Here is a 23421-nt window from a genome sequence, read left to right as displayed (position 1 = left end):
AGAGTCTCACTAACCACGAGTAATCCCAAATTTACTACGTGGCTGAAGATGCCCTTGAACTTGTGATCTCCTTGCTTCCGCCTCTCAGGTTCTCTTCTAACATAAAAAGTTTGTTCTAGCGATGGTGTAAGCTCTTTTGGCTCTCATATTGAAAATGTTCACTGCGTTAGCTGTGTAAAAGCTAGACACAGATAGACATTAGTTTAAGAATGCGGGTTCTCGATGACACAGATTAAAATATTTCCCTCCTCTTGTTAGGGAGAACAAAGTCCCACACCCAGTCCTTGGACTGATTGAAGAAGACATCTTGATCAGTAGGGGGTGGAAACCCGTTGGCATCTTCTGCTTCTTCACGCCTTCCTCCCCCTCCTCCTCCTTTCCACCCTCCGCCATTCCATACATAGTTAGCACTTTTGTCTGACAGTGGTTTGTTACAAGGTAAAAGGACATCTATTAACATTCACATTGGCAGTAATGGTAGTAATAATTAAAATAATAATAATAATAGAAATATTGGAAAATGCAGAAAAGTTACCTAAATGTCAGTTTTGTAATCTTTCCACTTATATAGAACCACCGTTTTATGTTCACTGAGGCTTTAGGGCTACTGTTTCAATGTTGATGTGAAAGGGAATTGTGTGTGAAAGTTAATCCCTGCTGGATTGATACTTGATTCCAGTTCAAACCAGTCTCAGAGTAGACAGGACCACCAAATATACATCCAGAGCACAGAATACTTAAATGTATCCACGTGTTTGTTCAAGGTGAGAGAGCACCAAGTAGGCCGGTAATTACCCGCAAGATGAGCTCGCTTATGTCTAAAACGAACAGCCATAATTTCCCGAATTAAGCACGCGAACATCCAATTCCCGTAAGGAAGATGTTTGATAAGGTTAGGGATCGTTGTCAGACGCACTTCCTGGAGAAAGAACGTGTTGTCCTTGATATCTGAATGTTTTAGAAACCTTGGTGGCTTACTATGGGATAGATTCAGGAACAAAAGAGACAGAGGCGTGTGTGAGCTGAATGTCACTAAGGACTCTGGACAGCCCGTCAAGGGCTGTGGTCAGGGCCACCGTCTCAGCCTCTCAGTGAGACAATGGCTTCTCTTGTCATCAACGATGTCTTTTTTCCAAATGCACACTAAATACGATGCTCGCACTATGCACAATACCACACGAAGATCCCTTTTATCTCCTCTCTATTTTTTCCCTCTGTCCATAACCTGAAGGACTAGGTATGGTGCGCGTTTTTAAAATATGTCGGACGCACATTGCTGTGTGATTTGTCCGACTTAATTTTGTAGTTGCACATTTTATAGTAAACTCTGAACCACGTTTACTTTTAAAGATTTGTTTTTAAATATGTGTGTGTGTGTGAGAGAGAGAGAGAGAGAAAGAGAGAGAGAGAGAGAGAGAGAGAGAGAGAGAGAGAGAGAGAGAGAGAGAGGAGACTGAGACTGTTTGTGTCACATGTGTGGTTACCTGCAGAGGCCAGAAGAGGGTGCTGGATCCCTTAGAACTGAAGTTACAGGAGCTTGACTTGGGTCATAGGAACCAAACTCGGCATTCTCAGTACATGCTTTTACCCAGCGAGCTATCTCTTCAGCCTCTAGGATAGAATAGAAGGCATGCATGCATGCATACATGAATGAATGAATGAATGAATGAATGAATGAATGAATTTTAGTTTTTCAGTGTTAGCCCTCGCTGTCCTGGAACTAACTATGGACCAGATTGGGCTCAAAGTCACTGAGATCCATCTGCCTCTGTCCGAGTGCTGGGATCGAGTGTGTGCCACCACTGCCCTGCTTAGAATGGAATGTTTGGTGGTCCTGGTATCCTTATGATTTAGCTCAGTTGGGAATAGAAATATTAAAGATGGCTTTGCTATGGGGTCAGTCTGTGGCCCGGTAACCTGTTTCTCTAAGTGGTTTACTTTTGTGGGTAGTTTTTTTTTTTTTTTTTTTCTCTCTCATGCTGAACAAAATTGCATGTCTGGAGAAGTCTAATAGCACAGAGTTACGACCAAGCACCCAGTCCCCTGCAGGTGCCAGGAACAAAGGAAATTCAAGGACCTTTCACATGGATGGGGTGTGGAGGAGAACCGCTGAGAAGCAGAATCAGGAGTAAGCTAAATGCTGGAGGCTTCTTAGACTGTGCCTTGGAGTCCGAGAACAAACTCGCTCACACCCAGCTCATTGAATAAACCCCGAACCATGGCAAGGAGCCCCCTGGGAAAGATCTGGGATATGTGTCTAAGGCCTTGAGCTGGGAAAGGAATGGCCTGGGCAGTGTAAGAGCCCTGAGTGGTGATTCTAGCTCTGCGTCCTTCTTGGATGGATTTCTTAACAAGGGAATGGCCAGGTCTATGGCCCAGGGTTCCTGTTGTTCAGGATTAGACAAGGGATGTCACGGAGCGCTCTGCACAGGTGCTGGTTTGAGGCAGGTACTGGTGATCGTGTCCTCACCACCTTCACCCATCATCACCCTCTTCCCTGCTCCACCAGACTTGATCTACCTTCTTCTCACACTCCCTCTTCTCACTAACGCTTCTCTTCTCCCCCCCCCCATTTAATTCCACCCCAACCTCAGACCCTAGTTCTTCACTCCCAACTTTCCATGCAGTTTTTCCTCTTATTTTCAACATAAATTTCCACATTTAGAAAATGTTCTGTTGACCCAGCCACCCGGTTGACCTCAAAAGTTCTTTGGTTTGTCACTTCAAACAGCACAGAAGCTGTTAAGCCCACCGGTTGAGAATAAGACCACTACCGAAATTTCAAGACAAATTTGAAGCAAATTTAATTAAATACTAGGCAGGTCGATGGGCTCTCTGGTCAGGTCCATTTTTGGGTTTTTAGAGAATGGCTCTGAGTCATGTTTTGCATGGGCTTAAAAATGCAAAACCAACGATTCACAGTATTTCCCATCATGTCCAGTCAGGGGCAAGCATACATCTTGACCTACTTCCTGTTTGTTGTTGTAAAAATATAAAAATAAAAAAGAGTAGTTGTCTATTACCTGCTAGGTCCGCACCGTGGTGTCCCAAGATATCTGCTAGATATCTTGGCGGAAACACATCCCAGCTGCACACTTTCCTACACTCAAACCCTCACATAAAAGAACACACAACACAATAATCTTTGACCCAATTGATAAGATATAATTGCCCACTTAAACATACAAAGCCCAGTACCATCCATCCCTTGAGAACATTAATAACAACCTGTAAATACACAGAGCAGAATCTTAACACCACCACGGCTTCTCCCCTCTCTCTATCTCCTCACTGTTTTAGTCTCCTCCTCTTCCTTCAAACTTCTCTCCCGCCCACCCTTCCTTCTCCTCCAACGACAGGCCTCCTTCTATCCTGTACCTGCCCCAAACCTGTACTTTACAAATTCAATGGGGAGGTGGTTCTGGTGAAGTCACCTGAGTCCTGAGTAGTTGACTAGGCAGCTGTCCTTGGGGCAGTGGAATTAGCATCAAAATACAGATAACTCCAGGGCAAACCACAACACCTGTTCACATACCTCCCGCCCAGATGTGGTCAAGCACATCTGGTGTGGATCGATTGGACAAACCTGTTTAGAGGAGTGAAAACATATGGCTTGTAATCGCCCACAAATAATAGCTGGCAGCTTTCAAGAAGTATTTGTCCTTGGGCAAGGGGCTTATAGGTTCCACGGATCTCTTCAGGACAGTAATTAAGACTTAAAACCTAATTTCAACTCCTTACAAAGCTGACTTTGATTCTTTGGAGTGAGTAGCTCTCTTTGTATTCATGAGATGCTCACCTTGATGCTGACCTTGAAGTCTAGATCTCCCTCCATGGTCCCAAGACTCCCTTCGCCACATGTATTATCATCATAGGGTCTGGGTTGCGGGAACCTGCCTTGTTTTCTCCTCCATCCCTTGCAGAGACCAGACCAGGGTCTTTCTGTACATCTTTAAGCTAGACTTTAACGTCTCCTTGGCTCCTCGAAACTGGCTGAATTCCTTGATTTGCTAGTTGAGGTTCCAGTGACTTGGACCCTTCTTTGCACAACTTAAATGTGAGGTTATGATGTTTCAAAGACACATTCCTGGACTGTACATGGCAAAGGTAGCCCTTGGTGGCCATAGTGGTTGGAGAGTCAATGTCAAAGAGTGTGGTCCTTCGATGTGTAGTTTCTGCCTGTCTTGATGATCTTGTTAGTGTCCAGCCAAAGATCCCCAGGGTGTCAATGGCCAAATGGTTGTTTCTTGGTAACTTTAGCATCTGTGGGAGGAAGATGAATTGATGTGTAAGAGGTGGTCTGTGCTGGCTGGGTTTAACTGTCAAGTTGACGAAACCTGGAATCACTTGTACACACAAGTGATTCCAGGTTTCGTCAGGGTCCTCTAGAGTCACAGAACTTGTGCAGTGTCTCTATATAGTAAAGGAATGTATTGGCATGACTTATAGCCTGTAGTTCAACTAAGCCAACAATGGTCAGCTGTGAATGGGAAGTCCAAGAGTCTAGTAGTTGCTCAGTCCCATGAGGCTAGTTGTTTGAGCTGGTCTTCTGTGGAAGAAGGTTCCAACACATGTGCTGGCAAGGAAGTGCAAGCAGGGGAAACAGAGTGAGTCTTCCTTCTTCCTATGTCCTTATGTAGGCCTCCAGTAGAAGGAGTGGCCCAGATTAAAGGTATGTGCCACCGAGCCTAGGTCCGGGACTTAGGGTCAGGGACTTAGGGTTGCCCCAGGCTGACCTTGAACTCAGAGGTCTCCTTGCCTCAGTCTCCTGGGATTAAAAGTGTGTCCTACCTTGCCTAGGCCTAAGCTTTTCATGGCCACTGTGCCTCAAGATCTCCATGCCAAGGTCAGAAACCTGTGTCTTCCAGCCTCAAGACTTGGGTCACAGGTGAACTCTCCAATTCCGAATTCCAGATATAGTCAAGTTGACAACCAGGAATGGCCATTACAACCTGCAAAGAGAGCTTCCCTAGATTAGGTTAGCTCATGAGCATGTTGGTGGGGAATTGTCTTGATTGGCAGAGAGGCCCACCCTGTTCATGAATGGGCCCGTTTCATGGGCTGGGCACTGCACTGTGTAAGCATACAGAAAGCTACCTGAGCATAAGCAAGCAGGCAGCGTGGGTGCATTTAAAAATTGTAAACCCAATAAACTCTCCTTTTTTCTACCATAGGTTGCTTCTGGGCAGAGTATTTTTTATCACACTAACAGAAATGAATCTCGAAACAGGATCTGATGGAAGATTATGAGACTGGCTTCCTGAATTGAACTAGGGACAAATGGTGCATTTAGAAATTGTAAACCCAATAAACTCTCCTTTTTTCTACCATAGGTTGCTTCTGGGCAGAGTACTTTTTTTACACTAACAGAAATGAATCTCGAAACAGGATCTGATGGAAGATTATGAGACTGGCTTCCCGAATTGAACTAGGGACAAATGGTCTGGCTCTGGGACTAGAAAGGGATCAGTCTTGGTTCATGGAGTTCTGGCTTCTCAGGGATAGGGGATTGACCCCTGCGGTGTCCCATTTGGAGATCTGTGCTAAGGATTTTTCATTGGTGCTTGTATTACTATAAAAGTACCAGTGACTTTTCTATTGCTGTGATAAGATATCATGACCAAGCCAACTTATAAAAGAAATAGTTTATTATGGGCTTCTGGTTTCAGAAGGTTTGAGTCCATGATGGTGGAGTGTAGGTAGCAGGTATCAGGCAACTGGAGCAGTTGCTAAAAGTTCACATCTCGAACTGAAGAAGGAGGCAGAGAACACCCTGAGACTAGGTCTTTTGAAACGTCAAAGACTTCTCAAACAGTTCAGAACCTAGGGAACATTCGAACACGAGTACTGCTTAAAATTAACTTCCAGAGTGAAATAACTGATGGATCCCAACAAGACCACATGTCACAGAAAAGGAGATTGGTTTCAGAAAACGTGGGTGCTAGGGATGGAACATAGTGGGTATCCGGGGTCAATATAGTATTGGGTGGCTTGGCTTCAGGAGAATCAGGAGCCTGGAGAAAAAAGAGAATTAAGCACTAGTTTTGTGATGACTTCAAACAAGAGTCTACAGTAATATATCCCTGGGAGGCCAGCCCAGAGAGTGAGTCTACACTGGTCACTTCCCAAGCTATTGCCTAAGGGCTTTTAGGATAAAATTTCCAATTAGGAATCCCCCAAATTGTTTGGTTATTACTCTATCTCTCTTAATATTTTGATTTAGGAGGTCTGAACTAAGTCATATCTATCTCTGTTTGATTATTGTTGTTTGCTCGCTGTTGTTATTGGAGACAGGGTTTTTCCATGTGGCCTTAACTGTCCTGGAACTCATTCGGTAGACCAGGCTGGCCTTGAATTCATAGGGATCCACTTTATTCTGCCTCCTAAGTACTGGGATTAAAGTTGTGTACTACCCCAGTCTGGTCTATTTCTGCTTTTAATAATAGAAATAGACTCTAATCTCCACAACTGTAAGGTAGGAGGTGGGGCCTGAGTCCTTAGTCATTGGCAGTGTGTTATTGGGGATCAGCATCCTGGGTTGACCTGTGACATCTTTGTCCTCTCAAGGGGAATTTGTTGACCTGAATAAGTGGCTATATGAATTACTAGTCAGCTGAGAAGCATCTCTTGACTTCTAATTTTTCGATGTGTGAGTGACAGTCTGTGATAATTTCTAACTCAATGACTTTAAAGTTAAAACCTGTGCTCTTTGATCTTCATTATTTGGCTCAGAAGTTTATAAAGAACCAAAAAGAGGGCCTGGAGAAATGGCTCAGCAGTTAGGGGTGCTTGCCGCTCTTGTAGAAGATCCAAGTTGAGGTGATGGTTCCCATGTTGGGCCGCTCACAACAGCTCCAGGGAACTTGATGCCTTCTGGAATAAATAAATATATTTATTTAAAAATAGATGTATTTAAAACAAAGAATCAGTAAGAGATTGTGTTTGGTGTGTACTAGACACCATAGAGAGAGGCCCTTTATAATGCTGGCGCCAAGGGTGGTGGTTGTCTCTAATACAATACTCCTGGAGTTTACTGGCATCTCGTCTGCGTCTGCCTGTAGAGGTATTGTGTGATGTGAAGAACGTTTTGCTCAGGGTTGCCCTCTTGGGATGTACCTTTTGTTTTCAAAAAGAGTTTCAGGAAATGACAGTCATACCACCAGCCAGTAGCCGTCCGGCTATCCATCCCTGTGTCCCAAGGGCTGTGTCCTAATATCGGGGCTTGCTTTAGTTCACGGAATATTGTAAATCTCGCGATGAGATTTGTGGTCAGCTCTGTTTGGCCCTAAGGCTGTGAAGAATTCTGAACACGGTTAAGGTGCTTATCCTCTACTCTTTCTGACAAGGTTCTTTGGATTCCAGGGTAGCCGTCTAACTAGTCTTAGTTAGGCACTGACTTTTCTTAGGTCACCCTTCTCAAGGGAGAAATGTCCTTATGGAAGGGAGAGTCACTGCAGCCTGCAGGTGACTCAGAGGAGGCAGCATGGGCCACGCAGACTTGGTAATTTATCAGAATTGGCAGCTGTCCAGGGGTCTGAGATAAATACTTTATTATCAAATGTATACATATATACACACACACAAATATACATACAAATGTATTCATACACACACACACACACACATATAAAACATTACTGGCTGTTGGGCTAGGGAGAGATAAACAGTTTAGAGGACTCTGGATTAGATTTTAGCCAGCCACTGGCTAAAATGGATGCTTTTCATCGAAGCAAGACTGTTCCATTAACCAATTAAGTTATAGTTAAAATGTCGATATAAAAATAAAACCCGATATCCTGTGTTGGGATTAGCCGTAAAGATAAATGTTGAGCAAAATTCCTGATTCCTGTCTCACAGAGCTTGCCATCAAAAGTGACTGTTAAATAATTCTAAAGACATGGGATTATGAACTGAGTTGTTTCCTGTGCAACAGGTCCCCAGAAAAAGAAGATGTAATTGGGAGGTACGTGTTCGCTAAAGGATAAATGAGTTAATTCAGAGATGAAGTGAACTAGGAGAGTACTAGGTAGGCACAAGGACATTGTGGTTTGAATATGGTTGGCCCAGGGAGTGGCACTCTTAGGAGGTGTGGCCTTGTTGGAGGAAGTGTGTCATTGTGGGCGTGGGCTTTAAGACCCTCCTCCTAGCTGCCTGGAAGCCAGTCTTCTCCTAGTGGCCTTCTGAACAAGGCGTAGAACTCTCTTAGCTCCTCCTGCACCATGCCTGCCTGGACACTGCTGTGTTCCCACCTTGATGATCACGGACAGAACCTCTGAACCTGTAAGCCAGCCCCAATGAAATGTTGTTCTTGTAAGAGTTACCTTGGTCATGGTGTCTTCACAGCAGTAAAACCCTAACTAAGACAGACATGAGCTAAAGGCACGAGCTTGGAAGGTATGTACTTCGTGGGAGGCACTGGAGGGACGCCCTTTTAACTACAGCACAGATGGGCGTGGTATGAGCAGAGAATGAAGAGGTGGGCCAAGGCTAAATCCTTCAGACCTCATTAGACATTTTCAGAATTGCAGAGTGTCCCTCCGGGGGACTTTTCTGAACACAGTTACACAGTGTCCTTCCCTCCTCCTGTCCAGGTTGCCTAACTCATTCTAGAGCCGCTGGCGAATCCTTAGTAGATTTTTCTCAGAATTGTATCCTTTGAGTGCAGTGGGCAGAGAGTAGTTGAGGGGCCAGATCTTGTGCGGGGAATACTCTGGAAAGAAGGAGTAAGGAGACCAGGAGACCTTTACTATTCCAGCAAAAGATAACAATAGCTTTGCTCAAGATGGTGGTGAGGGGTGTGAAGAGGAGGGAACAGACAAGTCATTAGAGGTAAGACATTGAAATACTGGTAACATATTGGCTACAAGGGAAGGATAAACAGTTTAGGGAACCCTGGGATAGCTTCTACCAGCCACTGGCTAGCTGGAAGCTTTTCATCGAAGCAGGCCTGTTCCATTAACTAATTCAATAACAGTTAAAATGTTGATATAAAAATAAAACCTTGAGCTAAAATACAGTGTTTCTCTCACAAATTATCACATCCCGTGGTCTGAAGTTGTTCTGGGGCCAAGAAAAATATTTGAATGCCTAGTTGGTTTTGTTGTTTTAGATTCCTGTACACCTCCCCAGAGAGGCCCGCTGCAGGATGACCCTGACGCCTGACTCTGCAAACACTTCAGGAATCCAGCAAAATGGGAACGCCGTTTTTTTTAAAAGCTGCCTTTCGATGGCCCGTCCATAAGCTCACAGGCATAGATCCTGGGGAGAAGCCGTTTTAATATCAGTACACAACTACCTTTGGTATTTCTCTATTGAAGAGTATTCATTTAAAGCACCAGTATTTTTATTTACCGTATCGTGGTGATGAAGGTGGTTTTGGTACAGATGGTGGAGGTGTGACAGTGGTGACACTTTAGTGGTGTGACAGTGGTGGTATTTCTTGTGGTGATGTTGGAGGTGTTCTCATGGTAATGGTGCTGGTGCTGCTGGTGATGGTGGAGGTATGGCTTGTGATGCTCTAAGTGATCATGGTATCTCTAATGTTAATGCTGCTGATGGTGGTGAGGATGCTAATGGTGGTGTTGGTGACAGCTGTTGGCAGTGGTGGCAGTGATTGTGGCAGCCACTGTTGCAACCGGAATGATGGGATGATCTGTGGTGAACGAGGCATCAGTAGTGAGGACCACCGTCGGGCTCTGAGGAGTACACACTGCATGTCTTTTTGCCTACCTAGGCCTTGGCTAGGAACCAGAGTTGTGATGGATTGGCAGTGTTCTGACTTGCTCATCTTTGCCTTCCAAATGTGGGTTTGATGGAGACATGTTAGCCGTTTGCCTGGTGCTGTGGGAGGCAGGAAGGCAGTAGAACTGAAGGGAGAATTTTGGTGTGGTGCGAGTATCATGTATAAAATGATTTCTTGGCAGGATGGACCATGGTTGGAGCAGTGTCTTAAGGGTATGGGGGAGAAGGAATTGGACTCAGCTGCCTACTGATCTCCTCAGTCACTACTGAGCTTTCCCAGCAAGACTTCTGTTTTGTTTTACCTCCTTATATGACCTTTAACACTCTTTATTTTACACACACACACACACACACACACACACACACACACACTGTTGCTGTCTTCAGACACACCAGAAGAGGGCATCAGATCTCTTTACAGATGGTTGTGAGCCACCATGTGGTTGCTGGGATTTGAACTCAGGACCTCTGGAAGAGCAGACAGTGCTCTTAACCACTGAGCCATCTCTCCAGCCCTGACCTTTAACACTCTAACATCAGGCTGTCATTGTCCTTGTCTCCGAATGATTGGCGCTTTCTGACTGTGAGGGCTTGAGCACTTTTCCTGCTAGTTCTGGTCTCTGGGCCTTGCTTTCCATTTCTCCACGATCCTGCCATCCGGCGGGTTATCAGTTCTTGTTGACTTAATTGGTTTTTTTATGGCTTCGTTCCTTTCATGAAAATACAGATCCTAGGGCTGGAGTGATGGCTTGGCAGTTGACAGCACTGGCCGCTCTTCTGGAAGACCCAGTTTGATTCCCAGCACCCACATGATGGTGACAACCATTTGTAACTCCAGTCCCTGAGGATCTGATGCCCTCTTCTGGCTTCTGTGGGCACCAGGCACGAATATGGTACAGAGACACATTTGCAGGCAAAATGTCCGTACACATAAAAATAGAGACAAATCCTCAAAAGAATCATGACAGTGGTCTTTCTATGTCCAGTACCTGATCTTGATTAAGGAACATAATTGATGCTAATAGATACTTGTTGAATGACTGATGAAATTGCTTAGCTGCCCTCCCTCCTCCTTTTGGACCAAGGGCCATAACAGTACTAATCTCATGTGGTTCTCTTGAGCATTAAATGAAGTAATTTGATTAAACCACCTGACAGGACCAGCTGGACGCATGAGGGCTGGCGAAGTCTTGATATTTTTCTTCCTTGAAACTGTTTCTTGATATTTTTCTTCCTTGAAACTGTTTTCTCTCTGGCAACTATGGAACAGGTTCTGGTTGGCTTCTTGTCTTCGCATGCTGCTTCTCCATTTTCTTCATGACTGACTTTTTTGCTCCTCCCCTCCCTCCCCTCCCCTCCCCTCCCCTCCCCTCCTCTCCCCTCCTCTTCCTTTTCTCCTCTCCCCTCCTCTTCCTTCCCTCCCTCCCTCCCTCCCTCCCCCTCCCTCCCCTCCTTCCTTGCCTCCTTCCTTCCTTCATCAGGCCCAGGATCCAAGCCCAGGGCCTTTCACTTGCCAAGCAAGGTCTCTGCCAGTGACCTAAAGCCCAGCTCCCATGGCCTGTCTGTCTTTTGTCTTCTGGGTTAGTTCTAAAGAAGAGCGTAATAGCTACCTCATGGGACACGAAAGGCTGTTCATAAACGATTCTTACTGTCACTGTCAGCTGTAGAAAACAATACAGGAAGTCTAGAGTCACATAATACACCACACTGGAATCATTATATAATTCTGGTGACTAATGGCATATTTTAATAATAACCAAGTTTTGGTATGCTGCCAGATAAGCCAATGTCCATGTCAGATGGCTCACAGCTGCCTGCAGCTGCAGCTCCAGAGGTTACAACACTGTTTCTGCCCTCAATGCACCCTGCCCTCACATGCCTATTCCCGAATACAGACGCATGGGCCCATGATCTAAAATAAATCTTAAAAACACCACACTCCTGCTTTCTTATGGAAGTGTAGGTGGAGAACCACCCTAGATAACAAAGAACGTAGGACCCATTCAATGATTTGAAAAGAAGGGATGCTTAATCCCCGTTCCCTTGAGTCCTTTTGCTATCATGCCATGTTGGTGGCTCAGGAGACCAGGAGAGGTGGTGCGGCTGAACTGGAAAATCTTCCTCACTCTCTGCTCGTTGTGGCTGTGCATGGCTGATCTGGTGACTGGGAGCCCCGGCCTTCTCCTGATGACTGCAGGAGGAAGATGCCAGTCTTGTGCAGCTGTGGACGACAGCCTCAGTGTTGCCCTTTCATCGTCTTCGTGTTCTGCCATACTTTTATATGCTGTCATGTAAAAGCCAATTGTTAGCGAGGTGTGGTTGTTTGTAAGCCCGACTCGCTGCTACAGAGAAAAATCTCACTTATTTTGAAGGAGTTAGGCCTCTGGTGTTGTTCATTGTACCTTTCTGAACTGTATTACACCACAATGCACTCGTTAGCCATGGTAGCCGTTCAGGGAATGCTTTGTCTTCAGTTGAAATGTACACTGACTCAGTGTTCCAGCTATAAATGACTTTTTAAACGTCTTTTTAAAAGCTGGCAAACTTACGGACTAAGCATCCTACACTGTACTCATTAAGACAGCTGGCCTTTTAATAAGAACTGTAATTTGTTTATTACAGAGGAAAATAGGAGCTCCTGCAGACAAACTCGAGTGGTGTCTAACATGCCACCGGGCATAGAATTTGACAAGTCTGGATTTGGACTTGAGCATCTACCAGGAGTTAGGGGGTTCTTGTTTTCTTTTGATTTTTTTTTTTTTTTTTTTTTTTGGTTCTTTTTTTTTCCGGAGCTGGGGACCGAACTCAGGGCCTTGCGCTTCCTAGGCAAGCGCTCTACCACTGAGCTAAATCCTCAACCCCTTCTTTTGATTTTTAAACAAAGAAGGGACCCAATGTCATATGCGTTTGTCTTGCTTTCAGGTCCTTTTCCTTCTATTTGGAGGCATTTAGTTAGAAAACCCAGCTTTGCTATCTGACATGGCAACGGCTCTAGAATTTGTGAATTCAGTGACAGGACAAGACCTTTGTGAGTGTGTGTACATATGGTGTGTGTGTGTGTGTGTGTGTGTGTATGGGTGCCAGGTGCACATGTGGAGGTCATGGGGCAACCATGGGTATGGGTCTGTCCGTTCCATTTATCACAGAGATCTCTTTATTGTTAGCCCCTGTGTATTCCGGGAAGAGGAGGGTAAGAAGGCCTGCTCGGAGAGGGGATATGTGAACCGAAGCTGATGATTATTTGACAAGAGATGTGTGTAGATCTGGGTAAAACATCCCAGACCCAGAATGGCTGAAGGGATGGGGTTTGAAGTAGGATAGGGACTGTGGGCTTAAGAAACTGTGGTGGCGGGGAGTGGGGCTGGCCAGGGCGACTAGGGAAGAGGGCTAGAGAAGCAGAGGAGAGCAGCAGATCAGGGAGGTCACCGGTGCTCACATACTCTGTGTGTCCCAGGCCACCGAAGGAGGCTGAATGTTACCCTTTGATGGGTAGGGGACCTCTTGGGACTTTCAACAGGAACATGACCAGATCTGTGGCCACCAGCTTCAAATGTGTGTTGTCGAAATGGTTCTTTCAAATAGACATAATTTTCCTTTATATTTTGTAGAATAGACCAGAGGGCTACCATTTGGCCAAAGGATGCTTTTGGAACTCAGCAGGACTTACATGAGGTAGGTGGAAAAAATTACGGGTTATACCAACAGGAGCTAGCCAGTTTCAGAATTGCCTGTTCTTCTCACAGCACCAGCAAAAACCATTTTTCCCCCCAATTAAAACTTTTCAGTCTTTTCACTCCTAAGCGAACTTTTTAGTTCTGATAATAAAATGTTCCTTCTCTAATGTTCTTCCTTGTGTTGGAGCAAAACGCTTAAAATGGTATTTTCGAGACTGCTCACCACACCTTGGCCCTTGCCCAAGTCCAGTTGTCATTTCTTTGTCTACTTTCCAGCCTCACTTCGGGATTATATAACCAGGGCTGCGATAATTAACATTTGTAGAACTTTCCCTTAATTGAATTTTATCTGGATTTCCCCTTCTCCGTTTCCCACTGACTAGTGTTTGCAGCCTCAAACATAATTGGGCTGACTGTTCATTCGCTGAGCATAACTCAAGTCGATGTCTGCACCCTAGTTCTCCTCATATGCTTTGAGATATGGGGGCCCTGGTTTTCAGTCCAAATCGCATCCCATTACACTGGACAGTGCATTAGTTAGCTCGTTCTAGAGTTTCTTTGAAATATGTAATTGGATTGTAATGTCGGAAATCAGTATGATATAATCAGATCGCCTGCTGCTGCGAATGCCTTGGCTTGAGACGCTGGTTTGGAATACTCAGCTGGTTTCTCTCACCCTCATTAAGTTGGAGCAGCGGGTGGTATCCAGTGTCTCTGATTAGTATCATAGCCAAGAAGATAAATAGGCTTGATACGCAGATGCCCAGGAGAGAAAGGAGCAGCTTCAGGCAGATTGTTAATTTAACATTTTGAAGATATGGTCCTCTTCTGTCCCTTAGTTCCCAGGCCCCATAAAAGGCATTTAAATATGTGATTTATCTTTCTTGGATGATGATGGTGGTGGTGGTGGTGGTGGTGGTAGAATTTGATAGAGAAATTAAACCAGGTGTCTGGCTAAGCCAGGTTAAATGGCTAAATTCACCACAAATATCATAAATCTAACACACACGAGATTGTCGAAGGCTGTTAAATTTCTGTGTGTTCAGACACAGCCTTCGAGTAGCATGTGACTCACGGTGGAAAAGAGCGAGGAGCTTGAAACAGCACACGTGTCTGTCTTCTTTTCTGTCAGCGAGCAGAAAGCAATATGGGAATCCTCAGAGGATTGTTTTTTGAAGCACAATACTAGGAAGTGGGCGTGGCTTGGGCGTAAGGGCGTGGCTTAGACGAGGGGCGTGGCCTGGAAGAATCACTATGTTTTTTTTTTAAGCTCAGAGAGAAACTTTGAGTTTTGCGATTGGAAATGACGGGAATACTGAGATGGCTTGAACAGTTTTTAAAAAGTTCTGTTTGCTCTCCTGTTCCTCCCTGTGTCGAGTCTGCAGATCGCAAGGACTGTGCGTGGGCCTTGTGCTTCAGAGTGGAGACCTGGGTCACCTCCAGGCCAAGGTGGCTCCTCCAGACCGGGTGTGGGAACACAGAAAACATGTGTTCAGAGTAGTTCGGTTCCAGTTCACTGGGCAGGCTGAATGCGCAGGCCCACGACCTTGCAGGCAGTTCCAGCTGTGATGAAAATATGCGACATGGAAAGAGAATGCAGAGAAGCTGGGAGAGAGGGGGCAGCAGAAGTGAGGTCAATACTGTGGTGTGAGGGATGGTGTGGTCGCACTCAGAAACATCTCAGAGAGTGTAAATCTAAAACGTGCGTTAAACTTAACACTACATTCTTTTATGAAAAAAAAATCCACTAATATCTTCCTAAATGATGGTCCTATGGGGCATGCATATATATAAAATGAATGTATGTAGAATATGCATCCAGAAAAGTATTCCTAGGCAGTATATGACCAATATCACATTTCTCCATCAGTCTGGAGTATCTAGTTGTTCTTGACTTTGGGTTTTTTGATAGGATTTTGGTCTCCATTCTACCCTCTTCACATGTCTCTGGGGCTGTGAATCTGCTCTCAAACACCTGACTATGCACCTGCCACTCATTCACCTGAGCTGTCTGGCTCCACACACCTGACTGTGCACCTGCCACTCATTCACCTGAGCTGCCTGGCTCCACACACCTGACTGTGCACCTGCCACTCATTCACCTGAGCTGCCTGGCTCCACACACCTGACTGTGCACCTGCCACTCAGTCACCTGAGCTGCCTGGCTCCACACACCTGACTGTGCACCTGCCACTCAGTCACCTGAGCTGTCTGGCTCCACACACCTGACTGTGCACCTGCCACTCAGTCACCTGAGCTGTCTGGCTCCCCCTCTGTAAGATACCTAGACCTACGAATCAATCTGTTTCTCATCCATTTTCATCTTCAGGCCGGGCTGTTTTGCCTTGTCCATATTACTAATAGATCACTAGATCCAAAAAGCACTTTAAAGCTAGAATGAGGGGAAACAACGGTATTTACCCTCTGTAGCTCATAAATGTTATTTCTCATTTAAATCCCCACGAAGAAGCTAACAGGATGGTAAAGAAACTGAACGGGCAACTTTCCCACCAAGCAGTGATGCCACGTTAGAGCCCCAGAGATTGTTAGGTGGTTCTAGCAGGAGAGCACAGCTACTCAGGTCGCATTGAGAGAAGAATGGCTCTTCTCCATGGGAGAAGGTTATCTTCCCTGATTAAGCATAAAGCCTCTGGGGAGATACACAGAGAGGTGGGGGAGAGAAGGAAAGAACCAGGTAGCCCTACCTAGATCTGCTGAATCAACCCTGGTGATCAACTGAGTGGCAGATGTCATAGCTGTTATCCAAACCCTAGACTGCTTATCACAGGATGTCAACTAATTTGAATCTCGGATCTTTCAGACTGGAGAGAGGTTTTGAATTTAGTTGGCTCTAAAAGGCTTTTCAGTCCTTTTAAAAAAATATTTATTTATTTATTTAATGTATGAGTATGCTGTAGCTGTCTTCAGACACACCAGAAGAGGGCGCCAGATCTCATTACAGATGGTTGCAAGCCACCATGTGGTTGCTGGGACTTGAACTCAGGACCTTTGGAAGAGCAGTCAATGCTCTTAACCACTGTGATATCTCTCCAGCCCAAGGCTTTTCACCCTTAACAGGGTGATTCTACAATGTTTTGATTTTTCTCATTACTTATAGTATTTAGTTGAGGGTCCTGTCATATTCAGGGTTGAGACTTCCTCATGATCAACCTTCTAAGTCCAGATGGGTGTCTTAGGGTTTCTATTGTTGTGAAGAGACACCGTGACCAAGGCAACTCTTAGAAAGGCAAACATTTAATTGGGGCTGGCTTGCAGGTTTAGTCTACTATCATAGCAGGAAGCATGGTGGCATACATGCAGACATAGTGCTGAAAAAGGAGCTGAGAATTCTGCGTCTTGATCGGAAGGCAACCAGGAGAGACGGGCATCCTCAGGCAGCTAGGAGGAAGCTGTCTTTCTGCAATACGTGGTGCCTGAGCATAGCAGGAGACCTCCAAATCCCACCCCCGCAGTGACTCACTTCCTCAGACAAGGCCACACCTAACAGTGCTACTCCCTGTGGGCCAAGCCTATTTAAACCACCACAATGGGGAAACCATGTTATATGAATGACATAGATGCTGATCACTGTTTTTTACTGGTCTCATTGGTGGTCACCAAGTTATAAGAGGAGGGTAGGGAGTGGCCGAAGATCTGAAATGTCCATTTGTTGAAAGCTGCCATTTTATTTGTTAATTGTACAGTCATTTACATAACTGTCCTCTAAAGTGGTGGTCTGAGACCCCTTTGGAAACCGACTGACCCTTTCACAGGGGTCACCAAAGACCACCAGAAAATATATATACATTACAATTTATAATAGTAGCAAAACAAAATAGTAATGAAAATAATTTTATGATTGGGGTCACCACAACATGAGGAACTGTATTAAAGGGTTACACTGTTAGGAAGGTTGAAAACCACCACTCTAGAGGAAAATGGTTACTTAAAAATTGTTCATGACATATGTCTCAGATTCTCTGCTGATCTTTTCCCTCAGAGATGCCATGAGGATGTCCTGTGTTTAATAGTGAGGTGTCAGATAGGCTTGCTTCTGGGTCTGCCTTTATCTAGTATGTCAAAACACCGGCCAGGCGGTCAGCCACGAGATGAACAGCTCTTAAGAAAGCTCTGTTTTAGATCCTCCTTAAGTTTCTAGCCAACAATCTACTTAGTTTGGGTCTGAGTTGACCTCATCAGTCACCCTAGCGATGTGTTTATACTTCTAAGGTTGGTTTGAAGTTGGTTTGACTTCATGAAAGTAGGGAGATTTCTATATTTATGTGTAGGGTCCACTTTCATGTTCAACAAAAGACCATAGAGAAGATGCTTAAAGTAATACTGGATTTAGTCCCGAGTTGTGTGGTACTTTGACTGGAGTTCTACCCACCAGGACCAATGTCTTCATTACTTTTCTATTGCTGTTAATAATACTCTGACAGAGCACCTTAAGGAAGAAAGGGCTTATGGATCCCTGTACCGCAGTGTACACAGTGGGGAAGACATAGTCGCAGGGACAAGAAGTCAACCGGTTACATGCACAACACAGAGGACAGAGTGGACAGGAAGTGAGGCCACCTTGTGGCTCCTACCTAGTGACTCGTTTCCTCCAGTAAGCTCCACTCTTCCAGGTCCCATAACTTGTTTCAACAGTGCCACCCATTGGAGATCAAATACTCTAACACCTTTATCTGTTGAGGTAAAGTCCAAACAACAGAATACCATGTAATTTTCAGAACCGGTGTAGGTGATAAGGTATAGGTGACAAATTGAGCATGAAACTAGTACTCAATGATCTGATATCAATAGAAAGCTTCACCGAGTCTTAGTGACTACTGTACAAAGGTGATGGTGATTTTAAGTGTCTACAGAACATCAAAGCCAAGGGTTAGCCCTTCCTTCACATAGTACAATTGTAGAATGTTGGTTGGGTTATGTTTGCCCTAGTAATTCAACATCACCCTCAGTGTCTCTCCAAAGCTACATGGATACTTAAAATTTGTTAAAAGCGGAACAGTCAAACATTTGAGTGCTGTCTTTGGTCTCAGTGTGTCTACATACATGTGTCTACATACTGTGTCTCTGGGAGGAGGGCATATGCCCTTATCAGCATGTAGAATGTGTGACAGAGATATTTTGGCATCAGACCATAAAGGCCTCAAGAAGGTTACCTCTTGTTATTGTTTGGTGATTAGCTCCAAGAGCCCCCCCCCAACAGTTATAAAATCCATGGATTATTAGCCCCTTATGTAAAATGGTGTGGTATTCATAAGCAATCTGATCACACCTTCCTGCATACTTTAGCTCATCTCTAGATAGCTTAATACCAATTTAAGATACAGTCCAAGTAACTATTACACTGTATTGCTAAAGAATGCATATTCTGTGTACATCAAATACAGACAATTTAACAGTAATTTTTGACCTGTGGTGGGTTGAATTAATGGATGCAGAAATTCACGAATTTGGAGGACTGGCTTTACTGTTTGAGATGTCTTCTTCAAAATTACTTTAATAATTTTGCCTGTGAAAATAAATAAAATGAAATAGCCCATGAAAGGCTTCCATGACGCTCCAGTGTTGGCCGAGAAGTGTTTTTTCCTGTTAGGAAAGACAGCTGCATCTTTCTATTTAAGTTAAAACCCAGCCTATAGAGTTAGGTCCGAGTTCAGGTTCTACTGAAGACTATTTTGAAGCATCTGACATCTTCTTGAGACAGGGTTTCTCTGTGTATCTCTGACTGTCCTGGAATTCATTCTGTAGACTGGGCTGGCCACAGACTCAGAGACCTGCCTGTCTCTGCCTCCCGAGTGCTGGGATTCAAAGGCGTGCGCCACCATACTCAGCTGAGTTTTCTATTACTATTATGGTATAACGGGTCACCAAGACCTTAATGGCTTCAAACATCCATTTCTTAGCCCATGGTTGTATAGAGCAGCTGGAGTCTCTCCGCTTGGCTTTGTGTGAAAGAGACATTAAGGCATCGGCCAGAGTTTTATCTGGAGGAGGGGCCATGGGAAAATTCCTTCAGGTGGTTGCTTTAACCCAGGGTCTTGTCACAAGACTGTCATGTCTGCCCCCTTGCAGCTTGGCAGCTGGGTTTAGCGTTCAACTTCCGAGTCTGCCACACTCTGCTCATGTGACTAGCTGGCTCTCCCTCAAGCCAGCTATATTGCTCGCAATCTGCCTCTGTTTCTAATTCCTCTGATGAAGCCTTCTGGCACCAGCTGGAAGAGGCTCTGCTTTTAAAGATTTTACTTGATTTGGCTAGGCACACCCAAATAATGGCTGTATCTTTTGCCAGCTGAGTTAGAGCTCAACTACCTCTTGGTGGGGGTCGGAGGAGCCCTTCGAGGCAGCGCATAGATTAGCATTTGAATAACCAAGGTATGAAAACCCTGGGGGCCACCTTTAGGGTCTGGCCTGCCACCTAATAGAATTACAGTCTTCTAAAACTAGAGAGTTCTGCAAAGCCTTACCCTGAGTCTCAATCATGAGGTGGGGCATTTATCCTTGAACTATTTGCCATGACCTTGGAGCTTGGAAGGAGCTGGCTGGCTACTAGAAGCCCGAATTTCCCCCTTCCACGCTGGGAATGCGGTTCGTAGAGGATGGATAATTGGATGTTGGTCTCTGGAAGCATGAACTCCAAGGTAATTTTCCTCTTGGCTAGATCACGGCAGGATGCCACTGGACTTTTTTTTTTTTTTTTTTTGGTCTGGTTTTGAGTCGGAATAAAGTGACCTTGCTCCCCTACCAAGGGTTCTTCTTCCCCAGCTGGAGCAGTGTCCTGTGAGTCATTTAATTTTAGCCACCCTTTGTTGTCAGTGTCAGCTGGGACCTCTCGTGGCCACGTTGTCATGGTCTGAGTCCTAATTCTCATTCCCAGGTGAGTGAGCAGACAGCCAAGGAGCTGGACTGCTTTTAGAGCTTGTCGATTCTCCCCCATTCCTTCAGAGGCCACTCTCCAGCCTGGCTGCTTATTTCTAGGAGAACCAGGTCTGGAATCCTAAACGGCTGCTGTAAGTAAAGGAAGAGGCCACGCTAATCCCAGCAGGTAACCACATTAGCTTGGAGAAGCAGCTGACTCATCCTCGTTTGCTTCCTCCTTATCAGCTGTCCCCATGGTTCCCGATTCTTTGCTTTGGTGCCACATCTCCATTCTTTTCCTTTTTATTCCCTTAATTCCCGCCCCATCCCACTTCCGGCTACTAGTTCCCGCCCCCTCATCCCACTTCCGGTTACTAATCTCTCGCGCCCCCCCATGCCCACCTCTATTTTGATGAGAACCCAAAGAGTTCCATAACTGTTAGGGGTCAGCCCATGCTGCAGTGTTTGCTGCTTTCTGACAAAAGGATAAATGCAGAAACCACGTGGGTCAGGGGCTTTCCAGGAAGGCACCGTCCATGAATAGCTCTTTCATTTTAATGTGAATGTGCATATATGCCTATGGGTCTTAAGGCCACATTTTGTCTGGGTGCTATGACTTTTGGGTTTCCCTCCCCCCTCCCGCAAGGAGATGATTATGCATTTCAGTAGTATTTGTTGAGAAGCAAATGGATACCCAGACCCAGGACTGTTTTGGAGAGTGGAGAGGGGGCTGGATAGATGAGTGAGCATTGTCAACGCTACATCCAAGAAGTTCGCAGGGACACATACCAGGGTCCTAGAGCTTAGCTGTCCTCGCATGGATGCATTGCCTGTCTCTTTGCATGTTAGACAATTACAGCGCTTCTTGGGGCCATAATTATAGCACAAGCCTCAGGGCAGGAAGATAGAAAGTTTTCAGATTTCCTAACACAATATTAGCATTTGGGGAAATAGCTATGTTTTCCAGTGTGATCCCTCATCCTTACGAGACAAGAGCTTCGCTTACGTCGTAGGACTAACAGCAGGAAAGTTACTGGTTTCCAATATTCAGCAATATCCAGAAAGTGGGTTAAAGCAGTGCCTTCAGAAATAAGAATGGGCTTGGGGGCTGGCAGGGAGGGGTCGATGGTTTGCCCAGTGACACAGAAAGGACCAAGTAAGGGATCAGTGGGTTTTCTGTAGCGTTCATTTCCTACCGAGTTTAGTTAGTCTATTTTATTTTTTGTTATGTAAATGGATGTCTGCCTTGTGAGTGCAATACCTCTTGAAGCCAGAGGGGGCCTCCCTAGAGCTCTCTAGAGCTGGAGATTTAACTCTGGTCTGGCGTTGAGAACCGTAACTGGGTCCTCTGCCAGTGTGCTTACCACTGAGCCATCTCTCCAGCTCACTGACATTAGTTTTGAGTTTTTTTTTTTTAAAGACTGATATAAAGTGCTGTAGGAATGGCTACAAGAGGAACACTATCGTCAATACTATAGAGCCCAACAACTAAGGACAAGACAAAATGGTATGGCTTTCTCATAGCGCTTTGCTTCTTAGCAATTCCCCCCGGGAAATGCACTCCGTAAGCGATACGTGTTTTGTTTATGGAGGAAAAAGCCGTACCTAGAAAACCTCTGACTCAGAATATGAGATTATGAAGGTCTGTTTCCTGTCCTGTGATTTGCTTGTTAATTTAGTGAGGTAGGGACAAGAAGAGTCTCACCATGAGCTGTGATAATCAGAGCTCCCCACCTCCAGGCTGAAATCCTTTGGCTGAAAGGAAGAGCTGTTCTATTACTGTGTGCTGCAGCTGTGCCATTTCTCGTCTTTTTTTTTAAAAAAAGTACGGACAGGATGCAATCAAGATCTGGATACTTTGGTCAGCACTCTGGCTCCCTGGTAGGAGTAGCTGCCTCTTAGTTCTGTTAGCAAGAAAGCGAGGGAAGCTTGTTAGCATCCTGCACAGAGGGGAGCTGGACTGTGTGAACGGAGGTGTGGCCTGACGCAAAGCATGCTGGGTTATAGGCATACAGTCCCCGGGGAGACTAACTACAGCTCAGCGCCTCTACAGGGAGAGAGAATCTGGGCTTCTCAAAGCAGTAATTCCCTTTCACGGGGGACACCTATCACCACTGGAAAACACGGAGTTACACATTGTGGTTCATAACAGCAGTAAAGTCACAGTTACGAAGTAGCGAATGAAAATAATTTTTTTGGTTGAGGAACTGTATTAAGGGGTTGCAGGGTTAGGAAGGTCAAGAACCGCTGTTTGGTGAGAACATTGAGAGTCTCTGAGTAGCCCTTTGGGAGGTGACCTGTTGATCTCGTGCACCTCATATTTTATAATTCTAAGTGTGTGTGGGTCTAGATCCCAAGGGAAGGTCAAGGCTAGAAGACAGTGGGTGTGGCACAGTGCAGGGAAAGGTACTCGTCCCTGGGCTGAGGTATTAATCAGGCAACCAAGATACCATTTAGGGTGGGTCAGGGTCTCAGAAGATAGGGCACTATTTCTCAAGGTCTTTATAGACCTTGGGGACTTTTATTAAAGTGCTCTTGCTCCAGACCTCATAAATCGGAACAAAGATGATATGATTTGGGGAATGTATGTATTTTGTAAACTCCCAATGGGTTGGTTGTTTGTTTGTTTTTAAATAACCTTGGAGTTTATTAACCAGAACATCGGAGGGTCTTCAGATTCAATACTCAGAGTCCCATCCTTCCAAAACTAAAACTGACAGGTAAAGACAGTCTTTTTACTGATAGACCCTACTGTTGTCCCAGCCCCCAAACAAGTAGATCACTGTAGTGATGTAGGATTACCAGACACAGACAAGTTCAAAGAGGAAGCGCCCTCCATCCAGCCCTCCTCATACATACATACATGACTGGCTAATGGTTTCAGAAGATGCAGTCCATCATGGTAGAGAAGCTCTGTTTACATCGTGCAGGTAGGAAGAAGAGGGAGGGGAACTCTCATTCTCAGTTTGCTTGCTTCCCTGTCCCCTTCAGTGGACCCTTCATAGGAGGATGCCAAAGAGGATCTGGGGGGCTCTCGGGATGTCGGAGCAGGGAGCAGGTGAGTGAATGTAAGCTAAGGAATGGTCTTGTGTGTTCATCGAGAGCATACATGGGCTTGGGAGCTTATGCCCATGAT

At 45.2% G+C, this 23421-nt stretch overlaps 1 protein-coding gene across 3 annotated transcripts in view; it reads left to right on the top strand.

Moving 5' to 3' along the window:
- The window catches only part of Fam13c (family with sequence similarity 13 member C), a 113949-nt gene that overhangs the window by 46758 nt on the left and 43770 nt on the right, over nt 1–23421 (top strand). For all 3 annotated transcript variants that reach the window (XM_032889152.1, XM_032889151.1, XM_032889150.1), the window contains one exon: nt 13350–13413. In XM_032889152.1, coding sequence (XP_032745043.1) covers nt 13350–13413 — 64 coding nt within the window. The remainder of the gene's footprint in view (nt 1–13349; nt 13414–23421) is intronic.

This window comes from Rattus rattus, chromosome 18 (genome assembly GCF_011064425.1).
Source record: "Rattus rattus isolate New Zealand chromosome 18, Rrattus_CSIRO_v1, whole genome shotgun sequence".
Classification (NCBI taxonomy): domain Eukaryota; kingdom Metazoa; phylum Chordata; class Mammalia; order Rodentia; family Muridae; genus Rattus; species Rattus rattus.
This window is presented reverse-complemented; position numbering and strand designations above follow the sequence as displayed.